A 17,310-nucleotide genomic window follows, 5' to 3' on the forward strand; every position below is an offset into this window, starting at 1 on the left:
AGAAGCAACTGGGTACCACAAAATGTAGCAATTAGGCAAATTCAAAGCAGCCATCCATGCAGGCATAACACGGCATGCCACTAGTTCCTCATAATTCATACACCTACTGTGCATATAGTTGGGGGGGAGGGGGGGGGAGAAAGATAGTTGATCATTTTCATCTTAACCCTTTGGTTTTTCTCCGATTAACACTGAAGGTTCTTGAAATCAAAGAAAATTAAAAAATGATAAAGAATGAGGAAAATGGCTGCAGGATAAAAGACAAATTACTTTTAATCTGCAGATGAATGAATTACTAGGAGCAAAGAACACTGAATAGCTGAAGTGTGAGTTTGTATATAGTGGATATTTCTGGGAAGACCAGTATAAAGACATCAATAAAGGGAAAGAAGAGGGATGCTAGTATTACACGTGTCCCCTTAATATTAAATACAGTGTAGCTGAACCCGTGTCGGTCGCAGGGTATTTGAGAGAGAAAGTGGGTGAGGTAATATCTTTTATTAGACCAACTTCTGTTGGTGAGGGAGACAAGATTCCAAGACACACAGAACTTTTCTTCTTCAGCAGCCATTGCATTAACACACCAACACGTAAATCAGAAAGATAACTGTACTACAACAGGAAAAAGAGCGTTTCTCTATTAGAGATTAAGCTGAAAACTCACACACAGCAAAACTATTTTTGAGCTTGTCAGAAAAGCATATTAACACTTATTCCTAAGCTTTTCTATTTTTAAAAGGGAAATTCAGAAAAAATAGCTATTTATCCTTTTTATTATTTGCACTATAAAATTATTTAAAATTTAAAAATATATGGGCCAACCTAGTAAGTGATTAATTTCATGGGACAGTCCCTTGGCTCCCAAGCACAATGGAAGTAGTGTAGAGGCAGAGTGCTTCGCCCCTACAGAGCAGCAGCACTTCAGTTGCGCTGCAGCATTCCTTTGGTCACAGACTTTGACAGGTGTTCCACCTCTCCTGTAGGCCAAGAAGAGTCATGTGATGCAGAGGAGAGAGCATGTGAGAACACATACACATGTTACCAGCACAAGATACTCAACTTTTTTTTTTTTTAAACCAAAAATTGCTTCCATTTTGCAAGAGCGTTGTGACCTCAAATCAGGCCACAATATTTTTGCAAAATGGAAGTAAATTAATGGAAGTGTAGGGCCCAACTCTCTCATCAATGCTGAGCGGCTGAAAAGCCAACTTTAACTGGCTCCCTGATCACTCTCCACTGTGTAAGAGGAAACCTTGGGTGATACAGAGCTGGGGTAGCATCTCTAAGCCACCCCTCACTTCCTGCAGTCCCTGATGAAGGAGACATTCCTCTAGAGAAAAGAGGCACGATAGAGGAACCCCTCTGCTATGGTGCTGATTCTGGGCAGCCTAGTATGTGGTTCTGCTTCCTGATGTACTGGGGGTGAACGGTGTGAGGGCCTAATGTTCCCCCCCAAACACCATGTATGATTTTAGTGGCGCAGAAGTCATGCCTGGCAGTTCCCGGAGGATGGTGGAGGAGACAGCTATCCATCCACTAAAGACACCTCACTGGTATGTTAAAAGGGGAATAAAATAAAAAGCTTATGATCACAAGCCTTCTCATCAATCAGCCTGTTAATCGGCTGCATTATTAGAAGCAGCAGTGGGAGACCTAGTACAGACACAGCTCTGGTGGCTTCTGGAGTCTTTACAAGCATCTGTCAATTAAACATGATCACTAAAAGTATATCTACACTGCAGTTAAATGCCAGCAACTGGCCCGGGCCAGGTGACTTGGGCTAAGGGGCTCTTTAATTGTGGTGTAGACATTCAGACTCGGGCTGGAGCCTGGGTTTTAGGGCCCTGTGAGGTGGGAGGGTCTCTGAGCTTGATCTGCAGCCTGAGCCCAACTGTCTACACCACAATCAAAGAGACACTTAGCCCGAGCCTCATGAGACCAAGTCAGTTGGCACGGCTGAGCCCTGGGTTTCTAATTGTAGTACAGATATATCTTAAGGTTCCCGTTGGTGCTGTTGATGGCACCGGTAGGATTTTTGGGTAACATCTCTTAGTGTATCCATGGCACAGTGTACATATTGTAAGAATCAATACTGCTCTGGGAACATTCTGGGGTTGTTCTGGTAAACAAATTGGTCTGTTTGCTGCGACATTACAACACTAAAAATAACTATTATGTCCTCAGGTTCAATCTCACTTCCCTTACTCCAGCTGCCCAAAATTCTGTTTTAAAATCTCCTCTTTGGCCATGTGCAGGATTCCAATGCCACCTCTGGAGAGAGAAAGAGGGTGTTTACATCCCTGGCCACTTGTTGTGCTTGTTGATCTGTCACACACCTGTCCACTAGTGAGTTTGAGACCACTTCACCTAGGACACCAAAGAGCCAACATATAGTAAAAAATGTTGGGTTTTACCACCATGGACTGAACTTGAACTGGTGACCCATAAGTCTGGCTAAATATCCCTTCTCCATAGTTATAATGTTGTAATCTTAGTACGTCTCCACTCTTCCACAGAAACTTTCAGAAAAGACAAAGATGGATGAGATCAGAAATTGTAATATAGGGAGAGATTGAAGGGAGTGACTTTTCAGGCCTTCTAACAACCGGCTGGTTCAGTATCTTGGTAGGTGTATGGTTACTAGCTGGACTGGTACTTTGGCAGAAATAGGTGTTGCAGGCACCAGTTCAATTCCCACCCATCAGACAAAATGCCAAGCAAAGTTTTTAAAAACTTAAGTTCTTTATTTATTTTTCCTTGCTATGGATAAAAATATTACATCAGGGAATTTATCTCATTGCATTGGGCAGCAGGAAAAGAAAAAAAAGAGGTTCCCCTTCATTTATGTATGAAACATGAACACATGCCAGATGCCTGCTAGAATAACTAAAGAATATGCATGTAAATTACTGATATATAATATTGTTCTGATGCAACTGTGATATATTTTTGCATGTATAATTTAAAGGTAGAACAGATGGTGAACATTAAATTCATTTGAAGTGATGTGTCCATTAAAATAACCTTTGCTACTAAGTAATTGCTCACTTTAAGTGGGGATTTGATCACTTTAACCAGCTTCTACACTAGCAAAGCACATTGATATGACTGAAGACTTCTGGGAATGTTCGCAATTTCGCTGTATCATCCTGATCTGCCAGGACTTTATTTTATAGTACACTTCATTTTAAGGACAGGAACGCTTACCATATCAAGGTGGTCATATGGCTGATCTGCAGTTAAGAACCCAAGGGAAACAAAATAATATTCTGTTGGTCTGTGTTTTTCATGGCCCGTAACTTCACTAATAATTCTTGGATCTGAGAAACTAATTGGAGCTATGTTCTTGATCTAAATGTCTGCAAGCAGTTAATTATACTCCTCTAAATTTTCTTACTGTACATCATGGACAAGTGACAACAAAGCTAAAAATATAAACATTTTCATAGGGCCCTTATCTTGTTGATTTATAAAATCTAGCAGCTAGCATGGTGGTTTATCAGTATACCGTATTTAGAAGCTAGACGTTCAAAAGCAAGAAAAGGGCTTGTTCTTTTGTGATGATGTGATCCCTAGGGAGATGAAGATGAAATCATAAGAAAAAACAGATGGGATAAGAAAGAACTCAAAAAGAAAATTTCCTGGATTATGGAGGTTAAGTGTTCAGAAGTGCCAGTTACTGCACAGTTGCAACATAAGGCCAACACGCTCAAAGGGAACAGCATCAGAGCTAATGTCATAACCTAAGTTAATGTACTTGTTATCGTAGGGCATATAACAAGATCTTATTATATGTAATGCAGCAATGGAGTTAATATAAGGTATCTTGTAATACATGAGCAGGTATTATACTCCCTCTTACAATGTATCACCCAACAATAAAACATTTTATAGTGTCTTTTCTTTGAGCAAACCTCACACTGATTAGTGTGGGCTCACCTCCAGATTTTGCACAATACCCTCAAACAACGTATTCCTTCCCTTCCACAAAAAGTGCAAAGGAGCAAACAGGCCTTGCTTAGGTGGCTGTAAGGTTAACGGAATCAGGCTCTCATGAACTGAAAAGGGAAGTGACTTTCTCAGATGAGGACCCAGTGCAGAGAATTCCCCATTTCTGTTCTCCTTGCACTTAAGCCACAGGGTATTAGACCATGAGCCTTGGACAATTTCAACTATCGTAGTACTACAAAAGGATAGAGACAGTCACTGAAGTAACTAGGACCCAATCCGCTGAAGGCTGTATATGAAAAATCTTAAATTGGATCTGGAAACAAATAGAAGCCAGGAAAGAAGTTGGAGCACTGGTATTGAGGTGGTTCCTATAAAGAATACAGGCGAGTCTCATCTTACGCGGGGGTTCCGTTCCGCGGTTAGCATGTAAAGCGAAAACCACGCATAGTCAGAATTACATTGAGTTGAATGGCGGGGAAAATCACCTGCACTACAGGTACAGTATTAAAATTGTTATTTTTCTCATTTTTTTTTTGGTATTTTTTTTGTTTTTGCTGACCGCGTAAAGCAGAAATCGTGCATGTTAAATGCGCGTAAGATGCGACAGACCTGTACATCTTAAACAGACCCTCTGCATACTTTCAGCCAGCAAGTTTCAGAGTGGTTTTAAAGTACAGTCCCACATAAAATGCACTGTCATAATCAAATCTTGTGCTGAAAAAGGTGTGGATACTGTGGCGAGGTCCACGTGTAAATGAGTGGACACAACCCTTTTGTTGGTGTCAAAAATAAGAAACAGTATTGACCACTGCCACTAAACCTAACGCTCAGAACTAGTTCTGGAACCAACAGGCTGTGCACCTGAGTAACAATGAAAAGGAAACTTTTCCAACTAGGTAGCTGGTATCTTCTCCACCAATTTCTCACTCTACCAGCATAACCTCAGTCTTGTGCAGGTTCGGTCTCATCTAAGCCACAAGCCTAGCAAGTTACTCATATTGTTATTTCACATGCATTTCCTCATCACCTTTCCATATGTTCCATACACCCTTACTATATTGCAGTCTGAGGTCTTGTTTACACAGGAACAGAGGAAAGTCAGTTTGGCTCTACTAAGGCCTGGTCTACACTACGGGTTTAGGTCGACTTTAGCAGCGTTAAACCGAATTAAGCCTGGACACGTCCACACAACGAGGCCCTTTCTTTCGACTTAAAGGGCCCTTTAAACCGGTTTCTTTACACCACCTCCGACGAGGGGATTAGTGATAAAACCGGCCTTTGCGGGTCGGAATTGGGGTAGTGTGGACGGAATTCGATGTTATTGGCCTCCGGGAGCTAGCCCACAGTGCTTCATTGTGACCGCTCTGGACAGCGCTCTCAACTCAGATGCACTGACCAGGTAGACAGGAAAAGACCCGCGAAGGTTTGAATTTCATTTCCTGTTTGCCCAGCGTGGAGAGCACAGGTGACCACGCAGAGCTCATCAGCACAGGTAACCGTCATGGAGTCCTCCCAGGATCGCAAAAGAGCTCCAGCATGGACCGAATGGGAGGTACGAGATCTGCTCGCCATATGGGGAGATGAAGCAGTGATAGCTGAACTCCGTAGCAGTAAAAGAAATGGAAAAGTATTAGAAAAGATCTCCAAGGCCATGAAGGACCGAGGCCATAACAGGGACACACAGCAGTGCCGCGTGAAAATTAAGGAGCTACGGCAAGCCTACCACAAAGCCAGAGAAGCAAACGGAAGGTCCGGGGCAGAGCCGCAAACTTGCCGCTACTACGCGGAGCTGCATGCGATCCTAGGGGGTGCAGCCACCACTACCCCAACCGTGTGCTATGACTCTGTCACTGGAGAAACACACAGGGAAGACGGTTCGGGGAACGAGGAAGATGACGATGGAGGTACTGTAGGTAGCTCACAGCAGCAAGGAAGCGGAGAAACCGGTTTCCCCAACAGCCAGGATATGTTTGTGACCCTGGACCTGGAACCAGTAACCCCCGAACTCACCCAAGACCCTCAGGGCACACAGGAGACCTCTGGTGAGTGTAACTTTGTAAATATTTGTAAACATTACAAAAAAAAAAGCAAGCAAGTCTGTTAACGTGTATGGGGATGGAGCGGAAATCCTCCAGGGACATCTCCAGAAAGCTCTCCTGGTTGAAATGGGGTGATTTTATTAAGGGGGACATTCAGAGGCGCCCGTTCCTGCTCTTCTGACCAGAAATGTTCCCCGCTGTTAACCACGCGGTGGGGGGGAGGGGTGAAGTGATCATCCCAGAGAATCGTGTGTGTGTGTGGGGGGGTGGTTTACTTGTGTTTGTGCCGCATGTTAACCGGGAAACCGCAGCCCCCTCCTTTTACATTGAAACCCCATTTTAAATGGACAACCCAATTCATCCTTGATATGGGAAATGCGCTGCTGTTTGCAACCTTTCCCGCATGTTAAGAAGGTTAAAAAAGCCAAAACACTGTGGCCTACGATGGCTGCCTGCAAGCCGAAATATGCGACCTTGTAATGAAAGAGTGTACCCATTGTTCCCTAAAATGTGTCTTTTTTAACCACCTCTCCCTTCTCCTCCACCAGCTGCAAATGTTTCTCCTTCGCAGAGGCTCGTGAACATTAGAAAGAGAAAACGTAAGACGAGGGACGAGATGTTCACGGAGCTGCAGATGTCCGCCCAGGCTGATAGAGCACAGCAGAATGCGTGGAGGCAGTCAATGTCGGAGATGAGAAAAGCCCAATATGAACGAGAGGAGAGGTGGCGGGCTGAATCGCGGGAAGAACAGAGCAAGTGGCGGGCTGAAGACGATAGGTGGCGTCAGCTTGCAGACAGACGGCAAGAGGCAATGCTCCGTCTGCTGGAGCATCAAAGTGATATGCTCGAGCGTATGGTTGAGTTGCAGGAAAGGCAGCAGGAGCAGAGACCGCCGCTACAGCCCCTGTGTAACCAACAGCCCTCCTCCCCAAGTTCCATAGCCTCCTCACCAAGACGCCCAAGAACACGGTGGGGGGGCCTCCGTCCACCCAGTCACTCCACCCCAGATGATCGCCAAAGCATCAGAAGGCTGGCCTTCAATAAGAGTTAAAGTTTTAAAATGCAGTGTGTCCTTTTCCATCCCTCCTCCCCCACCCATCCCAGGCTACCTTGGCAATTATCCCCCTACCTCTGTAAGGAACTAATAAAGAATGCATGAATGTGAAAAAACAATGACTTTATTGCCTCTGCAAGCGGGAGGGGAGGGTGAGGTGGGGTGGTTGGTTTACAGGGAAGTAGAGTGAACCGGGTGGGGGGGGGGTTGGAGGGTTCATCAAGGAGAAACAAACAGAAGTTTCACACAGTAGCCTGGCCAGTCACAAAACTCGTTTTCAAAGCTTCTCTGATGCGCACCGCGCCCTGCTGTGCTCCTCTAACCGCCCTGGTGTCTGGCTGCGCGTAATCAGCGGCCAGGCGAGTTGCCTCAACCTCCCACCCCGCCATAAAGGTCTCCCCCTTACTCTCACAGATATTGTGGAGCGCACAGCAAGCAGCAATAACAATGGGGATATTCTTTTCGCTGAGGTCTGAGCGAGTCAGTAAGCTGCGCCAGCGCGCTTTTAAACGTCCAAATGCACATTCCACCACCATTCGGCACTTGCTCAGCCTGTAGTTGAACAGGTCCTGACTCCTGTCCAGGCTGCCTGTGTACGGCTTCATGAGCCATGGCATTAAGGGGTAGGCTGGGTTCCCAAGGATCACGATAGGCATTTCAACATCGCCAATGGTCACTTTCTGGTCCGGGAAGAAAGTCCCTTCCTCCAGCTTTCGAAACAGAGCAGAGTTCCTGAAGACGCGAGCATCATGTACCTTTCCTGGCCATCCCACGTTGATGTTGGTGAAACGTCCCTTGTGATCCACCAGGGCTTGCAGCAGCATTGAAAAGTACCCCTTGCGGTTTACGTAGTCGGTGGCTTGGTGCTCCGGTGACAAGATAGGGATATGGGTTCCGTCTATGGCCCCGCCACAGTTTGGGAATCCCATTTCAGCAAAACCATCCACTATTGACTGCATGTTGCCCAGAGTCACTACCCTTGCTATCACCAGGTCTTTCATTGCCCTGGCAAATTGGATCACAGCAGCCCCCACCGTAGATTTGCCCACTCCAAATTGATTCCCGACTGACCAGTAGCTGTCTGGCGTTGCAAGCTTCCACAGGGCTATCGCCACTCGCTTCTCAACTGTGAGGGCTGCTCTCATCTTGGTATCCTGGCGTTTCAGGGCAGGGGAAAGCAAGTCACAAAGTTCCATGAAAGTGGCCTTACGCATGCGAAAGTTTCGCAGCCACTGGGAATTGTCCCATACCTGCAGCACGATGCGATCCCACCAGTCTGTGCTTGTTTCCCGGGCCCAGAATCGGCGTTCCACGATATCAACCTGCCCCAGTGACACCATGATTTCCACATTGCTGGGGCCTGTGCCTTGTGAGAGGTCTATGTCCATGTCAATTTCCTCATCACTCTCGTCGCCGCGCTGCAATCGCCTCCTCGCCTGGTCCGGGTTTCGCCTTGGCATGTTCTGGCTCTGCATATACTCCAGGACAATGCGCGTGGTGTTCATAGTGCTCATAATTGCCGCGGTGATCTGAGCAGGCTCCATGATCCCAGTGCTAGCTATGGCGCCTGGTCAGAAAAAAGGCGCGAAAGTAGTATCTGATGGACCAGGAGAAGGAGGGCGGGAGGGAGGGAGGGAGGGCCGAGTGACGACATGGCATACAGGTACAGGAACAGGGAGAAACACAAACAACTGTCACACAGAATGGTCCCCCCAAAGATTAAACTGGAAACCCTGGGCTTAGCAGGCCATTGATTTCACGGAGGAAGGGGAAGCAAATGAACACAGAACAAATCTATTTTTTACATCTTAAGGTGGCAGCCGACGCTGCAGCATGAGTGACAGCCATACCAGTATGATGACGATGGGTACCAATCATAATATACCATCATCTGCCAAAAGGCAAGGGGCTGCTGCTGTGTAGCAATGCAGCCCCACGTCTGCCAGCCCCACGTCCGCCAGCACCCAGCATCGCCCTCGGCCTCTTCTGGGTGCTTAGCAGACAATATTGGGCAATTGGCAGAAAATAGTATATTATGACTGGTAACCGTCATCATCAAAACAGTAGCATGTCTGCCCAGGTGGCCATGATTGACAGCCATACCAGTATGACGATGACGGGTACCAGTCATAATATACCATCGCCTGGAAGGGGCTGGTGCAATGCAGCCCTACGGCTGCCAGCCCCACGGCTATCACTCATGCTACACCGTCTACCGCCAAAAGGCAGTTAGCAGCTGCTGCTGTGTAGCAATGCAGTCCCACGTCTGCCGGCACCCAGAGGACATATGGTGACTGTGAGCTCAGCTGAGCTGAGCGGGCTCCATGCTTGCCGTGGTATGTTGTCTGCACAGGTAACCCAGGTAAAAAGGCGCGAATCTATTGTCTGCCGTTGCTGTGACGAGGGGGGAGGGGCCTGACGACATGTACCCAGAACCGCCCGCGACACTGTTTTGCATCATCCGGGCATTGGGATCTCAACCCAGAATTCAAAGAAAAGGCGCGAACCGCTTCTCGGCTCGAGCTGTGGCGCAAACGTAGTATCTGACGGCCTAGGGGAAGGAGGGAGGGGGGCCGAGTGACGACATGGCGTACAGGCACAGGGAATTAAAATAAAGAACGGTGGCTGTGCATCAGGGAGAGACACAAACAACTGTCACAGACTGGTCCCCCCCAAAGATTAAACTGAAAACCCTGGGTTTAGCAGGCCGTTGATTTGACGGAGGGAGGGGGAAGCAAATGAATACAGAGCAAATCTATTTTTTTACATCTTAAGACGACGGTGCAGCGTGACTGATAGCCCTCGGCATCTTTCTGGGTGCTTGGCAGCAAATACGGGGCGGTGTATGACGATGGTCTTCAGGCCTATTGTACGAGCTGCTGCTCAGGGAAGACTCTGCTAACGTGCGATGACCCGACTTGTAATAGGCCGGCTAACAGTCATAATACACCATTTACTGCCAAAAGGCAAGCCCCACGGCTGCCAGCACCCAGATCGCCGATGAAGGCTACCAGTCTACTGCACCGTCTACCGCCAAAAGGCAGTTAGCAGCTGCTGCTGCGTAGCAATGCAGTCCCACGTCTGCCGGCACCAAGAGGACATATGGTGACGGTGAGCTCAGCTGTGCTGAGCGGGCTCCATGTTGTCTGCACAGGTAACCCAGGTAACCCAGGTAAAAAGGCGCGAATCTATTGTCTGCCGTTACTGTGATGGGGGAGGGAGGGGCCTGACGACATGTACCCAGAACCGCCCGCGACACTGTTTTGCATCATCCGGGCATTGGGATCTCAACCCAGAATTCCAAGGGGCGGCGGAGACTGCGGGAACTGTGGGATAGCTGTGGGATAGCTACCCATAGCGCAATGCTCCGGAAGTCGACGCTAGCCTCGTACTGTGGACGCGGTCTGCCGACTAGAGCACCTAGAGCATTTTATTGTCTGGACATACACAATCGGCTGTATACAACCGATTTCAATAAAACCGGCTTCTATAAATTCGAACTAATTTTGTAGTGTAGACATACCCTAAGGGTATGAATTCACACTGCATTAGTTAAACCTTATTAAATCCTTGTGTGGACATACTCGTACAGAATGAAATTGCCATTAATTCAGTTTACCTTAATTTACTTCAAAAGTGTCTACATGGATTTAATGGGGATTAACTAACATGCTTTAAATGCTCCTCTTTAGTTGATTCAGCTTAGCTGGCCTGAGTGTTCTATTGCAGACAAGCAATAGATACTGTTGAATACTTTATGCCTGGACAGAAATTACATTCTACATAAAACTGAGCATAAATTAGCTAATATCAGGCTAAATAATCTAATACAAAAACTAAATTATAGTATAAGAACATAAGAACGGCCATAATGGGTCAGACCAAAGGTCCATCTTGCCCAGTATCCTGTCTACCGACAGTGGCCAATGCCAGGTGCCCCAGAGGGAGGGAACCTAATAGGTAATGATCAAGTGATCTGTCTCCTGCCATCCATCTCCACCCTCTGACAAACAGAGTCTAGGGACACAATTCCTTACCCATTATGGCTAATAGCCATTAACGGACTTAACCTCCATGAATTTATCAAGTTCGGTTTTAAACGCTTAATTCAATTCATCTTTGTAAAGTGCCTTTCATAAAAGAGTAACAGAGAACGCTTCAAAGACAATGTCTGAAAGGAAAAAGTCTGACAGGATCTACTTTAAAATACTATCAGCATTTATGGCATATTCTTGAAATATAGTTAATTGAGTAGTTATTGTGTATTTTCAGGTGTAGAAAGAGATCAGTGAGATTACCAAGTACTTTACTGTTTACTTAAGACACTGAATTGGTCTCATATTAGAATTAGTTGGTCATCATTTTGCATTACTCTGGAATTCTCATTTCACTGCATGTAGATATTGCACAGACCATGAGGGTATTTATCCCAGTGAAATCCCAGGTATATCCTTGCAGAATTGGCTATGATGCATTAGAATTGTGTGTTTTGGGTAGAGGGGTTTTTTTCCTCCTTACTCTGAAACATCTGGTGTTGCCCCCAGTGCAAGAGGCGGGTTACCAGACATGTTCTCATTAAGAAAGATGAAAATTCTAACTCTTATTTTGTTATTATCTGTATAAGCCTAGAGGCTTCAATCTACTTCTAGATATCATTGTGCTAGAAAAGCATACACTGAAAGAAAGTCACTGCACCAAGAAAACTATGATCTAAAGGCCAGATTCTGCCACACCTACCCCTGTAGAATAGTACTTTAATTAATGGGATTATTTGCATCTTTAATAAAATGGAGACAGGCATAACAAAAACCGGTGTCTGGAAACTGAAGCCAGACAAATTCAAATTAGAAATAAGGCAGAAATTTAAGTGAGGGTGATTAAGCAGGGGAATAAACTCCCAAGGCAAGAGATGGAGAATCCACCACTTCATGTCTTCACATCAAGACTGGGTGGCTTTCTGGAAGATATGTTTTAGCCGAACACAAGTTATTGGTCTCCATACAGGGGTAACCTGGGAGAATCAAATTGTCTATGACATACCGGAGGTCAAATTAAACGAAGAAATGGTCCCTTTCTGGACTCTCACTCTATGAATCTATGTACAGTAAGGTACTGTTTTTGCAATATGCAATGTGGACAGGAGATATTCATAAAACACTCACAGAACACCTGCCTGCCAATTATCATTTGGCAGTTTACCATGGTCATCCACCTTCTTAGTCTGTCCCCACTACCTTTTGAATATTACAAGATACTATGTTTTCATAACATTGCACTGCAAGAATTTAACATATGTATAGTCATCTAAAAATCACTCTCGTGTTTTCATTCAATACTGACCAGCTTACAAAAATCAAGTCCTGACAAATATTGCTGAATAAAAAACGCTTTGCACTAGTAGTGTGTTATGATTTGGCACAGATTGATTTGGGTGCTTTTACACATTTTGAGATGTATGTTATAAAATTTGCTGAGGTCATGACTGGCTGAATGAGCAAAGCTAAAATCAGAATATATTATTTTCATCTTCATGATACTTCATGCAATGTTGGCCAAACAGTACATTTATTATATCTACAACATATCAAATAAGATGCAAAACTACCAAATTTTGCATAACATACTCTTGATTTTTCAAAATAGCAGGAGATAAGATCTAATACAACAACCAAGAAGTAAGTTCATTTGTTTTAACCAGCAGGTTAAACTATGCAATGCAAAGCCAAAAAAGAGAATCAGAAACGAGGAAAATAAAAAACTTTTTGTGGTAGAAAATTACACAAAAGTAATGTCAGATTGCTATAACATTAGTTGTTTTTAATTAACATTAAGTTGAAAAGTAGTCAAGAAGGCTCTACAGGATGTATGAAATCAGGAGAATGAATATTAACACAGGACAGAAATAATCATATAATGACTTTGCAAATTATATAGAGTACTAAATGAAATGCATCTGCACGGTAATTCAGATTTCTGCAGATTACTCCATAATAATTTAAATTACTAGTTTATTTCTAGTACAATTACCATGCAATTTTCAGCAGTAAGATTTCATGATAACAGAAGAGATACAATTATGAATTTACTCTACAGCTACATTATACTTACTTTATGTACTTATACAATTATTATATATTTTTTTTCTTTTGAGCAATTATGAATAGACTTACTACTTTTTCTCAGGTTTCTGAAAATAGCTAAATATAAGTCAACTCTTGCAGTCGCTAAGAGTTAAAAGACTACTGATCTAGAACAGATGTGTTGCATTATTCATCAGGCAATTCCAGACTCTAATTTGGTTAATATTTTACAAAAAGAGTAATATATACAGATAATGGCTTATGTTCCAATATTCTTCACAATCATATTTCAGGTGCATAACTTTGTTATTGAAGCAAGAATTTACAAAATTGCACTGATGTTATCCATATTTTGAGTTTATAATGAAAGCTGAAAAGTTCCAGATGTGCCTCCTCAAAATGTTTTTAATATAAAATATAGCTTTCTGTGATTTATTTCTACATTTCCTCCTTCCATCATTGAACACTGGATATTTACAAAGCAATGATGGTTATACTTGATCAATTTAAAGGATGTGAAATGCTCAATTGCTTTAGAAGTTCTAGAAGGCTACATAAATAATGAGCTATAAAATGTATACTGGGACCTAACTATTGATGTTGCAACATTCATTTTACATGTTCCAAATATGAAGAAAACAGTAACTGACCCGTTTTCGAGTGCAGGTTTTTTCTTGGTTCTTCAGGGCCCTCAATTGGTTGGTCGGCAAGGAAAACTCGTGCCTGGTCTACGGCATTCAGAATGGTTTGCTCTTTATCCTTCAGTTCACGCCTCAGTGCCTTATGCAAGGGAAAATGAGAGTTGCATTTGTAACTTAATGTTTTGTACAACAGGCAACGTAGCAACCACTCCATTTTCATCCCTCTGACCTGTATCATGACTGACTAATAGCTCAACATTTAATTCATGTTGCAAGACAAAATGTAAATTTTGCAAAAGAGATGGGAAGAAAATGAATTTAGACTGCAGAGGTGATTTTTGCAGAACTAACTTACATATGTGACTACAAGAAATATGATGATGTGTTTAAAATATTCACGAAAAGGAAATTATTATACTTGAACGTACATAAAAACACACTTTGAAGCCTTCATTACTCTCTGAAGGATTCATAGGATATAATAGACTGCTCTGACTCTGTGTGTGTGTGTGTGTGTGTGTGTGTGTGTGTGTGTTAGCCGGGGGGCGGGGGGGGGGGGGGGGAAGAATACATTCAATGGAACACAAGAAGATAATTTCACTACTGGTAATGAGAACTGCAGAAGTATTTTAAATTCTTCAGAATATGTTGTTAAAAAAATATAAAAATTAAGAAGCAGAAACAAATTCAACTACACAGAATTAAAACTCAACCAAAGAGAACATATTATGAAAAGACAGTCTCCAATTAGCCTAAAATATTTTCAACCTGTTACGCCAAGGCAATTGCAATTTTTCTTTGAGAGGTTTTTCATGCAAATGTAAATGAATCTCAACAAACTTTATTCTATAGTGCTTTTGTTCTTTTATTTATAAAGGTCGGGGGGGGGGGAGGGGAATTTAACCTTCCTCCTTTGGAGCCTTGTGTTTATGAGCACAGTCTGCTCCAATATTCTCTTCTAAAAAACATTTAGTTCCATATAAACTTTTAAAAGATCCTTCTCAGAAATAATTTTTCATGAAACATTTGCCTGTTACTACCACTGTAAATTCACAATAGCATACTTTTAATGCTATGTATTATGGTTTTCTGCTTTTAAATGAATATTTTAAACATCTCTAATTAAAAATAAATGTTAATTTTACTGAAAAAGTCCAGTCACTCCCCACTGCCCATGAGAAACAGCATAGGACTCCAGGCACTGTATAACAGAACACACATCTGTTCCTTATAGAAAACAGTTCCTAGTGGAAGGATAAGAGCAGAAAGTAGGAAAGTGTCTTACTATCTTTTCTCCAGATGTTTACATAGGGGGTGACGCACACTAAGGCCTCAATTATACAACTGGATCTACATGTGGGAAGACCCAATGGGACTCCACATGGACACAATGGTCTGCTGCATGGATCTGATTGTGGAATCAGACTCGATTTTGTTTTGCAGCTAAATTTTAATTCTAATCTTCCTCCCCATTCTCTCCCCAAATTTTCTTCACAGCATTGAACATGTGAAACGAACAGTTTTTCCTTTGAGAACACATATGGCCATTCCTCAGAACAAACACAGGGTATAGAGCATCATACTGAAATTCTCGTGCACATTTGACATTAGGGAGGACGTGTCAAAAACACAACATTCCCAACACCAAGGCTTGACCCCAATAGGACTACTCATATGAGCGAAGACAATAATGCATATATTTGTGCATCAGATCCCAAACTTTAAATAAGCCTTACTGGGCAGCTTACCCTGATTTAAAACTCTACCCCTCAGTTTAGAGGGCATTTTCATTAGAGATAGTACAGTATACTGGATATGTTATTTTAAAAGTCTGAAAGACTATTAAAGCCGGATAATCTTTCATTGATTTTCCGCCCAGTTTACTTTCTAATTCCTTACTTGCACACAAAGACTACATGTACATTTTAGCAGTAGTGAGGCAGAGGCGAATGGTACTGTACTCATTTCACCGCCCTTCCATTGTTATTAGATATTCGTAGTACATCAAAACAGTTCCATTAAGCAATTAACTTCAGCATGAAACAGAACACACACACACACACACACACACACACACAGAGTAAATTAAAAGGGTCTTTTATAATACAATATTTCTTTTATCATCACCTAGTCAAGTAGACTCTACATAAGTAACTAAAATAAAAACCTCAATATGGATATACAAGATCACATGACAACTAGTACAAAGTCAGAAAATTTCTCAATATTTTTTAAACTAACTGGCCCGTAACATTTCAATATAGAGCACAAAGCTAAAATATAAAACTTGTATATCACCAACTGCTCTCTGGAATTCCTTTCCTCCAGTTCTACCCCATTCCCACCTCTCCCCAGCCCCCAAACCCCCAGTCTGAATTCTGTCTTCCACACTCCACTGAAATTGTTCTTGTCAAGGTCACTAATGACTTCTTCAAGGTCAACTCATAGAGTCGGTACTCCATCTTCCTCTTCCCTGACACGGTCAACCATGCTCTTCTTCTATCCTCCCGTAGCCTTTCCAGTTTCTCCTCCTCCTCCTGCTGAATTGTATCTTTAGCGATACAGTTAGTGGTCATCCTTTTCTTCTTTCCAACTTTTGGTATGAGTCGCACAGGGCTCTGTCCTTTCTTTTCTCCCTATATATCACACACCACTAAATAATCTTATTTACTTGCACAACTTTCCTGGCTGTCTTTTTGCTGATGACTCACAAATCTCTCTCTCCATTCCAGACCTGCTTTCCTCCATGCAAACCCACATCTCTATCCATCTTTCTGAAATCTCTCCGGGGACAGATGTCCAGCCATCAACTTAGGCCTGGTCTACACTCGGGTGGGGGGAATTTAAGTTACGCAACTTCAACTACATGAATAACATAGCTGAAGTCAATGTACTTAGATTTACTTACCGTGGTGTCTTCACTGAGGTAGGTCAACTGCTGATGCTCTCCTGTCGACTCTGCCTGCTATTCTCACTGCCGTGGAGTACCAGAGTCGACGGGAGAGCGCTCGGTGGTCGATTTATCATGTCTTCACTAGACATGATAAATCAATCCCTGCTGGATCGATCGCTCCGGAGGTAAGTGTAGACATGCCATTAAAGTCAACATGGCCAAACATGATCTCTTGGTTGCTCCTCTTTCCCTTGCTTCAACACCATGGATAACAATATCTTCTTCTCAGTCACTCACGCCTATAATCTGGGTGCCATCATTGAGTCAGCCCTAGCTCTAGAGACATACATCCAAGCATAAATCTCATGGCTTCTTCTTACATGACCTCTCCAGGATTCAGTCCTCCTTCTGGCCATTCCATTAAAACCGTCATGTATTGATTCCTGAAAACTTAGTTTCCCCAAGTCCATCCAAAATTCTGCTGCTATAATCATCTTCTTGGCTTGTTGCTCTGACCACATCAACCTGCTCTTTGAATCTCTCTGCTGGCTCCCCCCTCTAGCTCTGCATCAAAGCTTAGTATCTTTATCCTTATGGACAATCACAGCTCTGCCTTGCTCCACTCCAGCTAACTGATCGTGTAAGTTAACCT

The 17,310-nt window shown here is 43.3% G+C and overlaps 1 protein-coding gene across 5 annotated transcripts in view; it reads right to left on the minus strand.

The window, feature by feature from the left end:
• The window catches only part of UTRN (utrophin), a 565,558-nt gene that overhangs the window by 135,947 nt on the left and 412,301 nt on the right, over positions 1 to 17,310 (minus strand). For all 5 annotated transcript variants that reach the window (XM_054021668.1, XM_054021666.1, XM_054021667.1 and 2 more), the window contains one exon: positions 13,775 to 13,904. In XM_054021668.1, coding sequence (XP_053877643.1) covers positions 13,775 to 13,904 — 130 coding nt within the window. The remainder of the gene's footprint in view (positions 1 to 13,774; positions 13,905 to 17,310) is intronic.

Source organism: Malaclemys terrapin, chromosome 3 (genome assembly GCF_027887155.1).
Source record: "Malaclemys terrapin pileata isolate rMalTer1 chromosome 3, rMalTer1.hap1, whole genome shotgun sequence".
Lineage (NCBI taxonomy): Eukaryota > Metazoa > Chordata > Testudines > Emydidae > Malaclemys > Malaclemys terrapin.